We start from the raw sequence: 19,540 nt of genomic DNA on the forward strand, positions 1-19,540 counted from the left end.
AGACGGCCCAACCCTAGAGAGAGAGAGGCGGCCGCGAGACTTGGAGAAGAGAGATAGGCGGCTACAACTTTCCTATTTCCTAATTCGTTTATGTTTATGATTTGTAATATTTCCTATTATTGTATTTCCATTTATCTCTCTTGTAACCCCTATATAAAGGGAACACTTATTCATTAATAATATACAGAAACTTACAGTTATAAATTCTTAAGTTTACAACACGCTCGACAAAGATCCAAAAATCCAAAAGAATATCTAAACATGGATCTGAACCCCAAAACACATAGACACCAATCGCACGGCATGCGACCAAGCCTCAACCGCGACAGAATGGAACATAACTACCCACATGCACAACAACAAAACCCAAGCTGATTCTATACCAAACATGCCTGAAACTAGGTGTCACCACACTACTCCAGGTCTGCAACGGATGTCACCATATACGTATATCCGTATGAGGAGAATGCATGGTGCATAGAGTAGTTATGTACTATCATCAAATGGTTTGTCGTTGTATGGTAAACTAGGCATATGGTTATTTTGTGTGGTGTACTAAGCATCATGTTTATTACATGCTAGAGGCAGGCTCACATAGTCGTATTGTTATGTACTAAAACAGTGGTTACATCATTACAAGGGAAAATGGTAAAGATAGCATAAAAAGATGGCGTTTTGGTTTAAAAATAATCCAAAGTTTAAGATAATGTTTTTACGTGGATACTATTAAAAGGAGTATATACAATAGCATTGATAAATTTAAACGCTATCTTTAGTCTAGATGGAAAATAATTTCACTTTTGCGCTAGGTGAAAAATGAAGCGGCAAATTTTTTTCGTTTTCCCGGTCAAGTCTCAAATAAAATCTGAAAAAGAAATGAAAAAAAATCTTCTCATGTTTTTAATGATAAAACAAATAAAAAATCTCCATCTTGTTTCCTCTGCCTTCAAACTCGATTCAAATCTAGATTTCACACTTTCTCTCATTTTCTTTATCTTCTTCTTCCTCCTCATTCTTTGCTGAGTTATCTAGGTTTTCTGTATACTGTTGATTTCTTTATTGTTCAGACTTTCGATTCGGACATAAATCAAAAGTTAGAGAAGAGAGACAAGTAAGAGAAGAGAGAATGGAGAAGAGATAGAGTTCGGGGCTGGCAAAGAAAGGAGAAGACGTGACGGCTGGAATAAGCAGGGACGTCGCTCGGAGATGGGAAGAGGAAGAAGAGGAGATGACAGAAGAAGAAGCGGAGTGGTGTCGGAGATGGCTGGTGAAGAAGACGCGACGGCATGAATAAGCGGAGGTGATACCTGAATCTCTTTCGTATTTGTTTCTTTGTGGTGATTCTTGTCTTTCTTTCTATGGATTATGTAGTACGGGAAGCCAGAGTATGAGATTGGATTTCCAGGAGTACTAGAGCTTGTTAAGGAGGTGAGGAACCATCAAACTTGTATGAAAATTATGAAAAGGAAACGCAAAACCAAAGAAACTCCTAAGAAGTATCGAAAAGGTTAGATTTCCTGAATCTTACTTCCAAGTTTTGAATACACAACCGGTTACTTTTTTCGTTACAGCCAAATAATTTTTGGTTTCGTTGAGATTCCATATGCTAACCGGTTCCTTTTGCCGTAGATTGCTTTTCAAGAAGCCACAAGGTCTCTACATCAGCTTGAAAGAGAAGAGTGTTTTAGTATCTCTCTCTTACCATCTCACTTTCTTTTTCTTTCTTTGGAATACTAAGGTGAATATATATGTTATTTAGGGGTAATATTTTTAAAGTGTTGAAAGCTATTCGTGAATCTCCTGAGTGGGTCATCACTTAGTGAAGCTCTTCAGTTTAGTTGAAGGCAAGTAATTCTACACTGGAAGCAAGTTTCTTTTATTCTCTTTGTAACTTTTAGTGTTCCAGATGTGCTAACATTACAGTGATCGACTTCTTTGCCTTGACAAGTGATTTCTTTACCTTTGACATTATGCTGTTTGAATTCTTTTGCTTTTCAGTAACTTCTTTTGCCGTGACTTCAGGTTGCTTCTCTTTCGGCTCTTCAACAACAGGTGATGTTTCAACAACCTCTTTTGCTTTCTCTGTTTGATTCCTCTTATTTGTTTGTTTCAGTTCCTTTCTCTTTGATTCTGTATCAGATTCTTTCAAAGTTTCTTCGCCCTTGACATCTGCAGTAGGAGTCGTCTTCTCTGTCGAATCCAAAGAGGGAGGAGGTAAGATCTTACGAAACCCTTTCGAATGGTGTAATCTCATGTCTCCTCTCTTTCGTTTTGTACCATTTTCTTTCCGTCGTTAGTGATTCAATTCCGTTTCTGGTTTTTTTTTTTCAAATTTCCATTTCGTTTGAAATTTTATGTTGATGGGTTTATGGAATTCGACATGGGATTTTGTAATTTAGCTGAAAATTTCGATCTTTGGGTTTCGTTGATCCTGGGGTTTCGTCTACTTGTTGCAGAGATATTTCTTCACTGGTAAACAATGGTGAAAGCAGTAGTTGGAGAAGAGGCTAGGCTCACCTCTGCTGAAGATCGTTTCTCTCACTCCGCTATTCCTGCTGAGGTACTGATTCATGTTATGTTTAAAAATGCATGTTTTGATATTGTTTCGGTTCTAAGTGTGGTTTTTGATTTGATGATTTGGTGGACAAGGTGGGTCTTGTGATAGGGAAGCTTAGCTCTGTTTTAGATTGTGGATTTGTGTTTGAGAGAGCATGCTCGGTTCTGGGGACCAGAGATGATAAAAGGAAGCCATCCAAGTCAAAATCTTAGTCATCGGAGTCGTATTCTCTGTCGATTGATCGTGATTGTAAACAATCGCTGTAGTGCATTCCTGGTTTAGACTTTGGTTTAGTTTTGGATATTTTGTAAACAATTTTTATATATAAAATTTTAAAATATTTTTTTTTATTTTTTTTTTGTTTTTTTAATAATCTATAATAGCGATTATTACGAAATACAATTACACAACTAATGAAACGCTTTCGAAAGAATTAATTAACAGAGCATACATAAAACGCTATCTAAAGTGCTCGAAAAAAGATTGTGGGAGAATATACAACGTTCGTCATAACGCTGTGCTATCTTGCAATAGCGTTTTTTTCATGCTATATATGAGATGTTTTCTTGTAGCGCATGTTTAGAATCTCATACATCACTAAGTGATTCTCATGTTATTTACCCCTCTTTTTTTTTCTTTTAGGTGAGACCGACGAAAAGGAGTGGTATGTACCGGATTGGTGCTCTGGGGCTGTTTTCCTTTTCATTATTTTTTAGACTTTCGCATTCTGATTTATCGACATTTATTCGAGTTATTGGATTCCTGGTGTTTGGAAACGAATTTTGAATATTAATAAAAATAGAGATTTCAAAATTTTAATTATTTTATTTTATTTGGAAAGTACGGATGTCATACACGTGTTAGGCTTAAGAAGAGATCCGATTGGGCATAGATCTGTTTGGATAACTTAAGTTGGAAATGTAGATAAGTAAATTCATTAATGGCTTTTTGTAGTTAGCCAATTTTTTATTTAAAAATAAAATAAAATATAAATTATTTATGGGAAATTCTTTAGACTATCAATAAAAAAGTTTTTTTTATCATAAATATAAAAATAGCACACATGGATCAAAATAATCAAAATATTTTATTAAAAAGAGAAACTACATTTATACCCTAATGGTTAACTAAATTAGTTTTATGGTTTAGATTTGAGGTGTCGGATTTGCGGTTTAGAATTTTTATAGAAAATTAATATAAAAAATTTTAAATAATAATTTTAAAATAGTTTCAAAAAGAATTATCGGATTTTAAAAAAAATTGATTTTTTTTAAAAAACAATTGAATTGGAAAACGTATTTTTCAAAATAGAAAATTAATTATTTATATATATATATAATAACGATATAAAATTCTTTTATCTATTTAATGAAATATCATTTTTTCTTGTGTGCTTTTTTGGACAAAAAAAAATCTATTAGTGTCTTTTAGAAAAAATTCCCATGATTTGTTATAGAGGGTTTTTTAGAGGTTATACGGAAATATTACGTTATTGTCCTACGATATTTGAGAGGGATCATTCTCAAATGGTCCAAAAGGGGTTTGATTTTTCTAATATGGAACCATGCCATTTTCTTTTTATTTTACTTTTAATTTGAATATGAATCTAGGTAAAATGACTAAAAACCAAAGAACTTAAACATATTTACTAATCGATGCCATTATTATTTTACCCAGAATTTGATCCGAATCCGAATCCTGACCCAAAACCTAACCCAGTTTTAATCCTAAATCTTCTTCTTCCCTTTTTCTTTTCCATTAATATCTCTTTCACCTTAAACCAAAAAGAAAAAATTTCTTCAAACATTCACCGACTTTCTATTTTTTATCCTAAATCGTTCATCCATAGTCATCTTTAAACAAGTCTATCTTATCCATAATCAATTTTCATCTTTTACGTACGAGATTCAAGATAAAGAAGAACACAAAAATATTACCAGTACAACTCAAACTAGTACAATTAAAACGAGTATAACTAGTACATATAGATTGAGTATAACTAGTACACATGACACAACTATAACGCATATAACTAATAAAACTTTGCAATATGAATTAAACGAACACTTTACCATCATGTCACTAACTTATATTTTTGTCTTGTTCGCCAATCCGCTCTCTTTCATGTTACACCATTGTTTTACTTCTTCTCGATACTAGGTTTGCTCACGGATTCGTCGCGGATCGATCCCTGATAAAATGGATTCGATTTCTTGGGCTTGATAATGCCTCAGTTCATGCTAATTCATTTTTAGACGAAGAAATTAATCTCCGCTCTTGTCTACGTGTTGTAGCCGGAGCTACTCTTTTTGGCTCCCAACATTACCTTCTCATGCGATTTTAAAATGTTCATTACTATCAAAAATAGAACTTCATAAAGACTGAAACTTCTGAAATTGGCAACTGAGAGAGATAGCCAGAGGGAGAAGAAGCTAGTGATTTCTTTACTCATTTTGGTACCTATATAATTTAGTATATATGTAAATTTTACAAAATTTGTCTTAGTCCAGTGTTTTAATGCTTAGTTTGTTGCTTCTCTAAGTGTGGGCTCAAGTAATAGTGAGTGTTTTAATTAGGTTAGTTAAAACAACGTTGGTTAACTAACCAAACATTATCAAAGTAGTTTTTTATGTTAATATTAAAGTTCAGATATGAAATTAAAATTATTGTTCAGTTTGGGTATGAAATCGCACTTACTCATTGTTCAGGTCTGAAAAAGGACGACCAAAATTGTACGGGTTGAAATCATCACTTTTTTCTATCCGACTAAACATGGTTTAACGCTTGACTAACGAGGTAGGATTTCATATTACGGAGTTAAGTTTGGGTCGGAATTTTTTAAAAAATCTCAGTTGAGGAATGATTTCACACTTATGTTTTGTTTAGGTCTAAAAAGCACAATGCAAATTGTTGGGGTCTAAAAAAAACTCTTTTGCCGCGGCAAAGAGGTGAAAATGATCAATACTATTAAATTAGGAACATGCCCAATTGATAATAGTTAAGTCCAATTTATAATTTAAATAATACATTCCTTTTTAATATAACTACAAAGAAAATAAAATGTAACCACCACTTTATTTGCTAAATAATTGGCGGCCACCACGATAAAATGTAACCACCACTTTTTTAAATAAAAATATGAATAGGTAATAATATATAATGTTAGTTTTTCGATTTGTTACCTAATAATATGGACCATATAAAATCTAATTTCTGGAATATAGATCAGATCTATAGTAACGTCAGTTTTTTTCTTTTGTAACTTCCATCCAAAATTCTTGGTACAAACACATATATTACAGACAGTTTTTGCTTTTTGAAAAAAATATATTACCTACAGTTATATATATATATATATAGAAACAAATATTCCTTATTTTTGGGTTTTTATCAAACTTGGTTTGATCCTAAGCTTTTTTTATTTAATCATCACTCCATGGATTTAAGTGGAATGAATTTTGAGTATTGTATACTTTTAAATGGACATCTAATAATAACATTATATAAATAATTATATATGAAATAAAATCATGAAAATTTAATGAAAATATATAATTTTATCTATTTAATTGCTAAACAAAATTGTAACTATACTTTCTTATTTTAAAAAATAATAATAATTAACGACTATTTAGGAATAAAGTTCAAAATTAATGAATGAAATGACTATGACACAATTGTATAGTTATGCAACATAAAAAATTCAATACATCAAAACCTCTTACTAATAATTTTTTTAAAAAATATTATACACAAATATATAAATTAAAATTTTATAACATATAAGAAAAAAATGCAGAAAATGTAACATATTTACATAAAAACAAAAAATAGAAACCAACATTATACCCACACTTGAAACAGAGATTAAGATCTAAAATAGACAAATACGATTACAAAAAAACGGGCATATGTATATATAATTACAAAGAAACGAGTGTATGCCGGCGGATCAACCTTTAAATTACTATTATTTTATAAAATATATTTTTATTGATTACATAAAAGGCACAAATATAATTACAAAAAAACTATAATATGAAAATTAAATTTTTTTAAGAAATTTGTTTAAAAAAGTATACCGGCTCTTTTTGAAGAGCGGGGCAGAATATAGTATAATGATTGAAGCTAAACTTTTATTAATCCTTTGATCGATTGAGATTAGTTTCGGTGGTGTGAGATATATTTTTATAGCATTTGGTCCATTTTAGAATAGAGTGCACTTGAGAGCCATTATAGAATTTGAATACTTTCCGGTGGGACGAGCAACTGATTGTTCCAAATCTGCTCGTCTTTCTAGTGATTGTTTCTCCTCCATCTTGAGAAATAATGGCGGTGGCGACGAGCCTCGCTTCGCTTCTCGAGAAGCTCAAAGTGGAGGAGCCTTACCTTCGACCAAGGAATTGGGAATCCTTACATTCTCAGAGCGGCCGATTTCCTCTTCCAATTCGTGCTTCTCCTCCGTCTTCTTCCTCTGTCTCTGTAAGTTTACGATTTATGCTTTTCATGTTTGTATGTGTGGATACAGGAACTTGCTTTTAGCTCTTGAGTGGCTAGGATAGGATCGGAAACCTAATTGGGGATTTGGGGGAAAAAGAATCAATTTTATTTATTTGATTTTAGTTAAGATGTGGTACAGTAGGCGAAATCATTATATTAGGGAAGCTTACGATTTGAAGAAACCTTGATGTTCTCAGATTACTATTCTTAGTAATTACTTGTTATTCAGAACAATGGAATATCTCTAAATGCTTAGATGAGAGATGTATAAGGTCCTCTTTTTTTTTGTATATATATATATTATGCGGCTAGTAATTGAGACTGCTTCTCCTTTCCGCCACGTTTTGTTGCTTGTAATAGGAATCAAGCTTGGTTAGGTTGGCGTTGAATGCTCTGCAAGGTGTTGAGTCTTCTCTTATTAGCATAGGGAAACTCTCTTCTCTATTATGCTCTGAGTCCGCTGATAGGACCACCCACCACATACCAAGCTTGTGGCATCGGTTGTCGAGCACTGACGCATTGGGACAGATTCTTAGAGACATAGGCTGCTTTGGTTCTTTGGTCTTTCTTCTCCATAGTTTTGTAGGCCATTTCACGAGCTTGAAGTTGGAAGTTGAGGGACAGGGGAGCTGCTATACTCTTGTTAATCAGGCTTTTGCTATTGCTGTGAGAAAGGTCCTAGAAGGCTATATATCTGGTCTGGATACATTATGTGCATCTGTACAACTGAGGCGTTCATCTAACATTGTGGACGGCTCTGGCCGTGGTCCCTCTTCGCTAGGCTGCCTTACCAACGTAGTTCACCCAAATATAACATTGTTGGAAGTTTTTCTACATACTAGAGAGTTACGAACACAGATTGAAGCTCTTGCCAACATATGTGACTTGTATGATATATCCCTATCTTATTGTGTCTCCCCTTGGGAATGCCTGTTTACTGAAGCAACCACACAGTTTCATGGGTTCTACAAAGGAAGTGACCTGCTTACTTACTTATATTCACAACTTAAGGTTAGGCTAAGTTATATTACTTTTTAGTGTTCGTCTAATTATATTTTTTCATGAAAATGTGCACTTCTAGTAAGTCCTGGATTTAAATGCTTTAAAGAAACTTGGAAGAATATTAATGCATGGCATTTAAATAATTATTTGCACCTTGTGATGTAGACCAATTTATTTGATGATTACAGATCCAAGTTATGCTTACAAACTATCCTTACTACACAAAGAACTTGTAAATTTTGATTTCTTTCTGATGACTTTTCCCGACAATTTCTGTTGTAGGTTGCTGATCCTGCTCATAGTGCTATGGTTAAGTTTTTGTTCCTGAAAACATGTGAGCCATATTGCGAGTTTATAAGATCTTGGATTTATAAGGCCGAACTTAACGATCCTCATAAAGAGTTCATTGTGGAATGTATCACTGAATCGACATCTTTTTCTTGGAATACGGCTGGCATCTCCCGGTTGAAGAGGGCCAGGGTAATACTTTGTTCTCTTTTTCTGCATCGTTGATTTTAGTATCATTTATACACTGATAGTAGATTGATTCAATTTCTGCACTCTAGGAGCAAGAAGGAGGGCTTGTTCCATGTTTCTTGGATGGCTTCTTGGAACCTATACTAAGGGCTGGTCAACAGCTCCAAGTAATTACAAAACTTCTTGAATTGTGCAATCTTTCTGCATCTGGACTCAGAAATTATGCAGATCTTCTTCCCTATTGGACGCATTATTCTTCCTCTAGTCTAGTGTACCCATCTCCAATAACTTTCAGCAAATTGCATATAGAAGTGATGATACAGAAAAGAGACGATTACTACAGAAGAATGCAAGAAAAACTTTGTGACCTTTCAAGAAAGTTTGAACTGTTCCTTGGGCAGGTATCGTACTTCTTTTGATTTTTGTTTACCAATCATTATCTTGATATTATTTTCGAAGCTATGGTCTTTTTGGTTTATGTTTCTGATGACACTCTCATTGCTATTCCAGTTCTGGAAATCATGAGTATTGTATATCCCAAACAAGATCAAATATTTACTTTCTATCCTACATTATAAATCTATCAGATTATTTCAAAAACACACCATTGTAGAAGCGCGTTAGTGTTAGGCCTCATCCTAGCTGTCAGTTTTGCATGCGAAGCTATCATTTCTGCAAGAATTTTTTCAGGTTTACTTCTATTGACATTTGAAATTTAGGTTCCTGGAGCAACATCTTTGCCAATTTCCTTTGATGACGGAGAAAGACTTGAGAAAAGTTCCGGTAATTTCACACTGGATGAGAGTTTACTAGTTCCTTCAACAGTTGCAATGGACTTGGCCAGGTGATTTTCCTGATGACACATATCATTTACTCCCAGCCTCCCGAACGTGAATTGATGAAATTTTCTTGGGATTTTAGGGACCAGAGTGGTTCAGAGTCTGATGACCAGAAAACAGAAGATAGATGGTTTTCAGAGATAGATGCGTCATGCTCATCTGAATCTTCATCGACTAGGGACTTTTCTGAATCTGATGTTGGAATGCTTGATTTTCAAAGTACATTAGCGGGGCCTTTACCAAATTATTTATCAGCTCTACGTTTTTCTGTTGCCTCTGCTGGGAAATGTGATGAGAACCTGGCTCAGCATGGTGAGTCGGGTTATATAGACAATAATTTTGTGACGAAAGATGAGAAAGCAGATACTCATCGCCAGTGGATGGATATTGAGCCAGAAGAGTCAACTGAAGCATGTGAGGTTGATAAATTTAGAGGGCTTCTTTCTATTAAGTCATGGCCCCTTGGCGGATTACCTAGAAATCCATTTATTGTTGATAAACACGCGGAAGATGACAAACAATATCCACCAACTGATTCCGGAGATAAGATGGAGCAGAGGGGTTCAATGAATACTGATGAAAGCACGCTTTTATTAAACAACATTCCCACCGGCATTAGTTGTCTAAAGCAGGAGAGAAAGCATGATTTGCTGGAAAACTGTTCCTCATCAAAATTATATTTGTTGAAAGAAACAAAGGTAAACTACCCGTACGAGGTGCTTAGTATGAATCCTATGCTGAGATGTGATTTCCTGCGCAAGAATGGAAACATAAACAGAAGGGACCAGGCAAAATTGTTGCATTGGTTTGACTTTTCTGCGGTAGATAACCCTTCCAAGACATGTCTAGCCAGGATACCTGTAGGATTCCGTGTTGATGATTCCTTGGAATATCACAGTTCTCAGACTGATAGAAAGAGTCATTTCCATGCCAACCAAGAATGTGGCATAGATAGTCCTGATGTTGAAGATCCAAAAGTTTCTTGCAGTCATTTATCTTCAGGTTTTAAAGGTCGCGCTGAAGAAAATAAGTCAAATGTACCTGGTGGAAGTAGATGGGAGGGTATGCTTCTTAGATCAAATAACCCTGAAACTAGTGCACTTAGTGATTGCAGACAGAGCTCCTCTCCCACATTTGAATTGCCACTAGATTTTGTTATAGACAAGTGTCTACTGCAGGAAATACTTCTTCAGTATCCTTCTCGATTCTTTCATTTGCTATAGATATACGTCTTTAAGTTTATAACTCAGCTGTCATTTCCCTTTCTAGGGGTGTTTTCTAACGAAAACACGTCATGATTGTTCACGTATCACTTTTCCCTTAACAAAGAACAGATATAACTTCGTCAGTAAGCTAGCTATTAAGTTGCTCGAAGAAGGATTTGGCGTGAAAGAACATCTGCTAGCACTGCGCAGATATCATTTTATGGAGCTAGCAGATTGGGCAGATGTGTTTGTAGCGTCCCTTTGGCATCATGTAAGTATTCTGTCAATCTATTTTATTGAGATGATTCTTTTTAATATCTACTGATAATGCTTATATATTTCCCTTCATTGGATTCCTCAGAAATGGCTTGTTACGGAGGCAGATAAGAGAATTGCAGAAATCCAAGGGTTTCTAGAATCATCAATTCAGAGATCATCATGTGAACGAGACACTTGTAAAGACAGGTTATTTTTGTACAAAAGACAAGGCACAATGCATCTCCCGCCATCAACCATTGGTATGGTCTTCCACATCTCAAATTTATTAATTATGACTGGTGGATTGTTAATCTGATACTCTGATTTGTGCAATCCACAGGAGTGCGATCTTTTGATTTCCTAGGGTTGGGGTATCGAGTTGACTGGCCGATCAGTATAATTGTAACATGTGATGCGCTGAAAGCATATGCTGATGTATTCAGCTTTCTGGTTCAAGTGAAACTAGCAGCCTATGCATTAACTGACGTTTGGTGTTCACTGAAGGTAAAGGTTCAGCTTTGTTGATTCACTGCTTGTGATAAATCTTGTAGTCTTCTGGGATTTGATGCCGCAGTGACTGTAATGTCTTTTTAGGATGTAAGACATACAATGCATGAGAATAAAGAGGGGATAGCGAAGCAAGAACTCCGGTGGTTGAACATATTAATGAAACTAAGGTAAATTTAAATACAAAATCTTCATATTTGCATAATTTATTGGTGACTCGTTGAGCGAAGTATCTATGAGGCAATGCGACTGCATGAGCTTAGGTATTGTAATCATATTTCGTCCGGCCCATGGCCGTTTATAAGAGTAACAGAAAAGATTGATTTCGATCCATGCAATATAAGTGAAAATGCTAAATGTCTTTTGATAAATGTTTGTATCTCTGTGCTTGTATGATATAACATAATGCAATTTTTAGATAAAAGGAGTCCCTATGTTCTCCGGGGTATCTTTGACGTCTTTCTTCTCTGTGTCAGGCATCAGGTCAACCATTTTGTATCAACACTACAACAATATGTACATTCGGAATTGTCTCACGTATCATGGTCCAAGTTCCTTCATTCCCTGAAGAATAAGGTCTGGGCTCTACACTTTATTTAGTCAAAATATAAAATGTGCTTCTCTGATGGCATGTTACCTGAAAGGAAGATTCTTTGTTTGATTGTTGAGTTAGAGCGCATTAAGCAGAACTTCTGTGAAGATAGCTTATTGGTACTGGTTTAACATAATTTTCTTAGCTACCCTGAAACCTGTATAGTTTTCTTGTAAATCCAGTGGCGGGTTTTCTCTTTAACTGGTATCCTGCATCGTTAGAATTAAGGAACTGGTTTTTCAGGTGAAGGATATGATGGATCTTGAGTCTGTGCATATGGTTTATCTAAGTGAAGCTCTGAGCATGTAAGTCTTGTAATCTATCGGTTTTCAGAAGAAGCCATAATTCAGTGGCAAAAGAAATAACATTTGCGTCTGGTCTGATTTTAAAAATACATGCCAGATGTTTCCTATCTGATGAAACCCGAGTCGTATCAAACGTCATAGAGAACATATTACAATGCGCACTGGACTTCCGGTCTTGTCTTCCCCAAGGCACAGGTCGAGTTCCAAACGATTCATGGACAAACACGCTAGGCATAGACACATGTCAGGTAAAAGAAGAAGTTACCAAATTCTTTTTTTTTTCTTTTCTTTTGTTGTTGCGAGAGCCTTGAGTTTTTATATTATTCAAATCATGAAACAGGTGATGATGGTGAAGCAGAAGTTTGAGAAAGAGATGAAGGATCTGTATATGTGTCACCGGAGATCACCAAAACATGGGAGGTTTGGGCTCTCTCGCTTCTGGGATTGCCTCAACTTCAACCTTTACTATTCAGAGATCCTACATGACTCTAACATCTTCCCTCTCATTCCTTAGAAATCCAATATCTGATATTCTTTTTGTTGTATATTTTGTGTGTATGAAAATTAAAAAAACTTGTGTTTCAATTCAATATAGTTTTCGCACTATTAAGTATCAAATTAATTCTCTTGCCAAAGGTGTTCATTTGTGGTCATTTTGATTTTTTTATCAAGCAATAAAAGACCTAAAAATGATCAAAAATAACCAATCATAATTAGACTGTGGTGGGAAAGCATCTATATTTGCAACGTGATTATATTTTCTGTTAAAGATTTGTGTATATATAGATTGTTTCTTTTAGTGGGCATCTCCTATGGTTACCATTTGGCAACGTATAACACAAGTGTAGGAAAATAAAATATAGGAAAAGTCAATTTAGTGGCGAAAGCGATTGCCCTCAAAGATCTCAGAGTCGGTAATATATATCACTTTTCTACGTGGACAAAGCAGTAGTCAGAAGAATATAATACTACGCACTTGCGCAGAATAAGTGATGGAGAGATAAGAAAGAGAGAGAGAATGAGCTTGGTTTTCGCCATTAATGGACAAAGGTTCGAGCTTGAACTCTCGTCCGTGGACCCTTCAACAACTTTGTTGGAGTTCCTCCGCTACCAGACTCCTTTCAAGAGCGTCAAACTCAGCTGCGGCGAAGGTGAGTGATTATTGCTTAATTACCCTTTGTCTTCTTTATTTGATTACAGTTCTTCTTGTCTTGGTTTAGGAGGATGTGGTGCTTGTGTTGTTCTCCTCTCCAAATACGATCCTATCCTCAAAAACGTGGAAGATTTCACAGTCAGCTCTTGCCTCACACTCCTCTGCAGCGTAAACCATTGCAGCATCACAACATCAGAAGGACTTGGAAACAGCAGAGACGGTTTCCACTCCATTCACAATCGGTTCTCCGGTTTTCACGCCTCTCAGTGTGGTTTCTGCACACCGGGAATGTCTGTTTCTCTCTTCTCTGCACTCCTAGACTCTACATCTTCTTCCTCTTAGTTTACAGTTGTTGAAGCGGAGAAAGCTGTCTCCGGGAACTTGTGTCGGTGTACCGGATACCGCCCAATCATTGATGCTTGCAAGAGCTTTGCTTCTGATGTAGACATTGAGGATCTTGGCTTCAACTCTTTCTGTAAGAAAACTAGCTTGCCTCGCTTTGATAGTGAGAAGCGTGTCTGTACATTTCCAGAGTTTCTCAAGGATGATGAGATTAAGTCTACTGATTCTGGAACGCTTAAATGGTGTAGCCCGGGGAGTGTTGAGGAGCTTCAAATTATACTGGGAGCTTGTAAGGCTAATAGTGATGTAGTTTCTGTGAAACTGGTTGCTGGTAATACTAGTACAGGATACTACAAGGATGAAAAAGAGCGGAATTACGATAGATACGTGGATCTTACTCGAATAGCCGAGATGAGAGAGATAAGAGAAAGTCACAATGGGGTTGAGATCGGAGCTGTGGCAACAATATCTAAAGTGATTGCTGCTCTAAAAGAGATTCACATGTTTGGGAAGCTCGCTGCTCATATGGAGAAGATCGCTGCCAGGTTTATCAGGAACTTTGCTAGCATTGGAGGAAACCTTGTAATGGCTCAGAGGAAACATTTTCCTTCTGACATGGCCACTATACTTCTTGCAGCTGGCGCATCGGTTAACATTATGAGCTTGTCGAGAGGACTCGAGAAGGTAACACTTGAACAGTTTCTCCAGGGACCTCCTCTTGATGTTTATGATCTGGTTTTGAGTATCGAAATACCATTTTGGCATCATGAAGCTTCTTCTGGAGATTTGGTCTTTGAAACCTACAGAGCAGCACCTCGTCCGCTGGGAAGCGCTCTGGCTTACTTGAATGCTGCTTTCCTAGCTGAAGTGAATTTGGATACAAAGGAGATTGTTAACTGTCGATTGGCCTTTGGAGCTTACGGGACCAAACACGCCATTAGGTGTAAGGAAGTTGAGGAGTTTCTCTCTGGGAAACTACTTACTGACAATGTTCTCTATGAAGCTATTACCTTACTTGGCAAGATCGTTAAGCCACAAGAGGGTACAAGCAATCCTGCTTATAGATCAAGCTTAGCTCAAGGCTTTCTTTTCAACTTCTTTCACTCCTTAGAGAAACCTGGGCACCACTTGGATCAGCCAATGTTGTCTTCTTCACAACATGTTCCAATAGACAAAGAATTTTATCCGGTTGGTGATCCCGCTACTAAATCTGGAGCATCACTTCAAGCTTCTGGGGAGGCTGTTTATGTGGATGATATTCCAGCGCCCACAAACTGCCTCTATGGAGCTTTCATCTACAGCACAAAGCCATCCGCAAAGATAAAAGGTATTCGTTTCAAGGATAACTCGGTACCTGATGGAGTGGTTGCCGTCATTTCTTGCGAGGATGTTCCTAAAAGTGGAAAGAATGTGGGTTTTAAGTTTGCGTCTTTCACTGAGCCCTTATTTGCAGATGAGTTAACCCTTCATGTTGGCCAATGCATCGCACTCGTGGTAAGTCTAGTGTCAATGAGTTTTAAGTTATGTTCCATTACACTAGCAAACACACATAATATATTTTTTTCGCAGGTTGCGGATACGCAGAGGCATGCAGATACTGCAGCTAATCTTGCAGTAGTTGATTACGAAACGGAGGATATGGAACCACCAATCTTGCTGTGGAAGAGGCTGTTAACAAATCTAGCCTGTTTGAGATTTATCCTTTCTTATATCCACAACAAGTTGGAGACACCTTAAAAGGAATGTCCGAAGCTGATCATCGAATTCTCAGTTCCCAAGTATGTATTTGTGATTCTAGTCTCTCTTTCTCTCCTTCACTTTCTTTTTTGTGAAAAAAAAAGGGACTTTGAAATGAAACAGATAAGACTTGGGTCGCAATACTTCTTCTACATGGAGACGCAAACAGCTCTTGCAGTGCCAGATGAAGACAACTCCATTGTAGTCTATAGTTCATGTCAGATCCCTCAGTACGTACACTCCACGGTCGCTACTTGCCTAGGCATCCCTGAAAACAAGGTCCGCATCATAACCAGACGTGTCGGTGGAGGCTTTGGAGGAAAAGCTGTCAAAGCAATGCCGGTAAGTTTTTTTTTATATTAAATGTCTTCTTTTCACTCACTTTCTGCGCAAGAAACGTCAAAGCTTTCCATCTTCTCAGGTTGCAGCAGCGTGCGCTGTTGCTGCTAATAAACTGCAGCGTCCTGTGCGGACATATGTAAACCGTAAGACTGATATGATCATGACTGGTGGGAGGCATCCAATGAAGATAACCTACAGCGTTGGATTCAAATCCACAGGGAAAATCACAGCTTTGGAGCTAGAGATACTTATTGACGCAGGAGCAACTCTTGGTCTAAGCATGCTGATGCCATCAAATATCATTGGGGCGTTGAAGAAGTACAATTGGGGAGCCTTATCTTTTGATATCAAACTTTGCAAAACGAACCTGGTAAGTAAAGCAATCATGAGAGCACCAGGGGATGTTCAGGGTACCTATATCGCCGAAGCCATTATCGAAAATGTAGCTTCTAGCCTCCCCTTGGAGGCTGATACCATAAGAAATATTAATCTCCATACATATGAGAGCTTAGCTCTCTTCTACAAGGATGCTGCTGGTGAGCCACATGAGTATACTTTGTCTTCCATGTGGGATAAGCTGGGTGTATCTTCCAACTTTGAAGAGCGGGTTTCGATTGTCCGAGTGTTCAACGAGTTTAACATATGGAGAAAACGAGGGATATCTCGAGTACCAATCATTTATCCAGTTTCCATGTTTGCAACTCCAGGGAGAGTAAGCGTTTTGAGCGATGGAACAATAGTTGTTGAGGTTGGTGGGATCGAGCTAGGACAAGGTTTATGGACAAAGGTGAAGCAAATGACTAGCTATGCTCTTGGTTTGCTCAAATGTGGTGCAACTGAAGAGCTACTGGATAAGATAAGAGTTGTACAATCAGATACATTGAGTATGGTCCAAGGAAACTTTACAGGAGGTAGCACAACATCTGAGGGAAGCTGCGCAGCTGTTCGTCTCTGCTGCGAAACCTTAGTCAAGAGATTGAAACCTCTAATGGAGAAATCGGATGGTCCCATCAGCTGGAACAAGTTGATTTCTCAGGTTTCTCTTCTTTTTTTTTAAAGACTCACTGACTGCTTCTTGATTTTTTTTTTTCTCTCATTAATTCTTGATTCTTATGTATAAACGCAGGCATATGCTCAGTCAGTGAACTTATCAGCTAGTGACTTGTATACTCCAGAAGAAAAACCCACAAAGTACCTGAACTATGGTGTTGCAGTTAGCGAGGTAAGCTTCTCTCTTTGTGTATTCTCCCAATTTATCTTCTGAATTTGGAATATAGAAATCGAGTAACTTTTGGTATATCAATCAATATAGGTTGAGGTAGACCTTTTGACCGGACATACCACGGTTCTACAGACAGATATCTTATATGACTACGGAAAAAGCCTCAATCCGGCTGTCGATTTAGGACAGGTAAATAATAATAATAGAGAGCACACACACAAACACACATTTATTCTTCTTCACTTACAGTTGTGATGGTATTTTTTTTTTTTAATTCGGTCTTCAGATTGAAGGAGCTTTTGTGCAAGGACTTGGTTTTTTCATGCTTGAAGAGTACATAACCGATTCAGAAGGACTACTTGTGACACACAGCACATGGACATACAAGATACCGACTGTAGACACCATCCCAAGACAGTTCAACGTTGAGATGCTGAACAGTGGACGCCATGAAATGCGTGTACTCTCTTCTAAAGGTCCGTAGTTTTTTACACACGAAAAAATAATTTGAAGATCTTGGAATTAACTTTTCAGTCCTATTGTTTTTGTATGTAAATACAGCTTCAGGAGAGCCTCCTTTGCTACTGGCAGCTTCGGTGCACTGCGCTACAAGAGAGGCGATTAAAGAAGCGCGGAAACAGCTAAGGATGTGGAAGGGTGAGGATGGTCCGCGTTTAATGTTTCAGTTGCCAGTTCCAGCTTCAATGCCCGTTGTCAAGGAGCTTTGTGGTCTAGACATAGTTGAGAGCTATTTGGAATGGAAATCCCTAGTTAACTCGAGTTTATGAGTTAACAGAAAATTTTATATGTTTCTAAGTTTAAGACGGATATAATTATCTTATACTTGCTTAATAATACATGCGTTATTAATTCAAATATCAGTTATTGTCATGCTTTCAAAGAACGTCTATGATCATAAAGACGCAACAATTTGTAAAGTTCTCGTCTGTTGTTTAGCAAAATGGGACATCAATCGAGTGTTCTACATAATATAGTGTCACTGCCAATAGTTCAGCCATGAAGAGATCTAAGGAACAATTCAAGTAAAATGGAGATAGGAATTAGTATTACAGGCTCCTTTTCTGCATTTGAGGTGTTCTGTCAGGTGCGGATGTAAGAATAGTTTTGATCAGGGGCAAAACTATTGTTGCATCTGTGTGTCTTAAATCTCTGTGCACCAGTAAAAGCCCAGCACTCGTGGGTCGTACGCGCAAGGAAGATAAACTCGTTATCAAGGTTGACATCTGGGGGGTAGGCCGCCGTGGTACGGTATGCTTTTTCTAGGTTTAGGAAATTTACTTTTTCTAGATAAGTATGTATTCCTAAAGGAAAAAGGAAATCGGGTTTTTGAGGCTGCTATAAATATGGGTCTAAGGGTTTGTAAGATTATTCATTCACACAATAATAAGAAACCCTAAACGGGTATTTGCCTCAATACGTTTTGTTCTCTACTGTCTTCTTACTTTATTCGTGGCTGTTCACAACAACTGGTATCAGAGCCAGGTTTCGAAAACCCTAAAGAATGACCGGAGGAAGTTCTCTGAAGTTCGATGTTCCGAGATTCGATGAGAAGGGGAACTTCGGTATATGGAAACGACGAGTTAAGGATTTGCTTACGCAGCAAGGGATGAAGAAGGCTTTGTTGGAATCGAAACCGGAAGCGTTGGATCAGGATGATTGGGAAGAGATGCAGGATAAGGCCATCTCAACGATTCGACTTTGCTTGTCGGATGACATAACACATCAGGTGATGGACCTCACAACTTGTAAGGAGATGTGGGATAAGTTGGAAAAGATGTATATGTCGAAATCGTTATCTAGCAAACTATACCTCAAGCAGAGGTTGTTTGGTTTGAAGATGTTTGAGAACGGAGATCTGGTCGCACACGTCAACAACTTCAATCAAATCATCGGGGATCTGGTGCGTGTGGATGTGAAGATTAAGGACGAAGATCAAGCCATGATCTTGTTATGTTCTCTGCCTCCTCAATATGAGACGTTGCTGACAGCTCTAACAGTCGACAAAACGACTATAAACCTTGAGACAGTTTCTGCTGCATTACTCTCTCATCATGAGAGAAGGCAGAATATTGAGGTGGGTGACAACTCTCAAAGTGACGGATTGTATGTCGGCCAGGATAGAGGAAGGCAGCGGGGGAAGCAGCAGGTTGGTACTAGCAGGAAAAGATCAAAGTCAAAGTTCGGGAAGAAGGTAGTCTGCTATAGGTGTGGCAAGCCTGGTCACTATAGGAGAGTCTGTCCCGAAAAAGGGCAGAATTCGAAGGAGACAACGAACTCTGCAAACATAGTTCAGAAGAATGATGACTTAGAAGGATTAGCTGATTCGGATATGCTTGCTGTTACGTCAGGTGATCACTCGGATTCCTGGATATTGGATACAGGCGCTTCATTCCACATGACTCCTAACAAGGAGTGGTTTGAAACGTACAAGGCTGGAAACATGGGCTCTGTTCGACTTGCGGATGACAAAGTGTGTGGCGT

The 19,540-nt window shown here is 37.4% G+C and overlaps 1 protein-coding gene, 1 long non-coding RNA gene and 1 pseudogene across 4 annotated transcripts; all 3 read left to right on the forward strand.

The window, feature by feature from the left end:
- Positions 1 to 881: 881 nt before the first annotated feature.
- LOC106328236 lies at positions 882 to 2,907 on the forward strand. Of its 3 annotated transcripts, XR_001267576.1 has the most exons (7): positions 882 to 1,300; positions 1,372 to 1,507; positions 1,630 to 1,738; positions 2,023 to 2,052; positions 2,140 to 2,214; positions 2,457 to 2,560; positions 2,650 to 2,907. It is a non-coding gene; the product is annotated as an uncharacterized LOC106328236 (long non-coding RNA). The 3 variants fall into 3 exon arrangements; XR_001267575.1 differs by having other exon boundaries at positions 882 to 1,507; XR_001267577.1 differs by having other exon boundaries at positions 882 to 1,507; positions 2,666 to 2,907.
- Positions 2,908 to 6,723: 3,816 nt separating this feature from the next.
- On the forward strand, positions 6,724 to 12,866 carry LOC106336307. The gene is made up of 14 exons (XM_013775097.1): positions 6,724 to 7,039; positions 7,418 to 8,068; positions 8,342 to 8,539; positions 8,626 to 8,937; positions 9,256 to 9,380; positions 9,458 to 10,567; positions 10,710 to 10,851; positions 10,942 to 11,098; positions 11,179 to 11,342; positions 11,433 to 11,515; positions 11,822 to 11,921; positions 12,181 to 12,242; positions 12,340 to 12,490; positions 12,583 to 12,866. Exons 1-14 carry the CDS (start codon positions 6,887 to 6,889, stop codon positions 12,754 to 12,756), a joined length of 3,582 nt encoding a protein of 1,193 aa, XP_013630551.1. The 5' UTR covers positions 6,724 to 6,886; the 3' UTR covers positions 12,757 to 12,866.
- A 319-nt stretch (positions 12,867 to 13,185) lies between these two features.
- On the forward strand, positions 13,186 to 17,936 carry LOC106328601 (annotated as a pseudogene).
- The last annotated feature ends 1,604 nt before the right edge of the window (positions 17,937 to 19,540 follow it).

This window comes from Brassica oleracea, chromosome C3 (assembly GCF_000695525.1).
Source record: "Brassica oleracea var. oleracea cultivar TO1000 chromosome C3, BOL, whole genome shotgun sequence".
Lineage (NCBI taxonomy): Eukaryota > Viridiplantae > Streptophyta > Magnoliopsida > Brassicales > Brassicaceae > Brassica > Brassica oleracea.

What these genes read in the sequence shown, in the direction of transcription:
- LOC106336307 (XM_013775097.1), top strand. Translation starts at nt 6,887, where the DNA reads ATGGCGGTGGCGACGAGCCTCGCTTCGCTTCTCGAGAAGCTCAAAGTG. An exon ending in CGTCTTCTTCCTCTGTCTCT is followed by an intron (nt 7,040 to 7,417) that starts GTAAGTTTACGA and finishes TGCTTGTAATAG; the next exon opens with GAATCAAGCTTGGTTAGGTT. An exon ending in TAGGCATAGACACATGTCAG is followed by an intron (nt 12,491 to 12,582) that starts GTAAAAGAAGAA and finishes ATCATGAAACAG; the next exon opens with GTGATGATGGTGAAGCAGAA.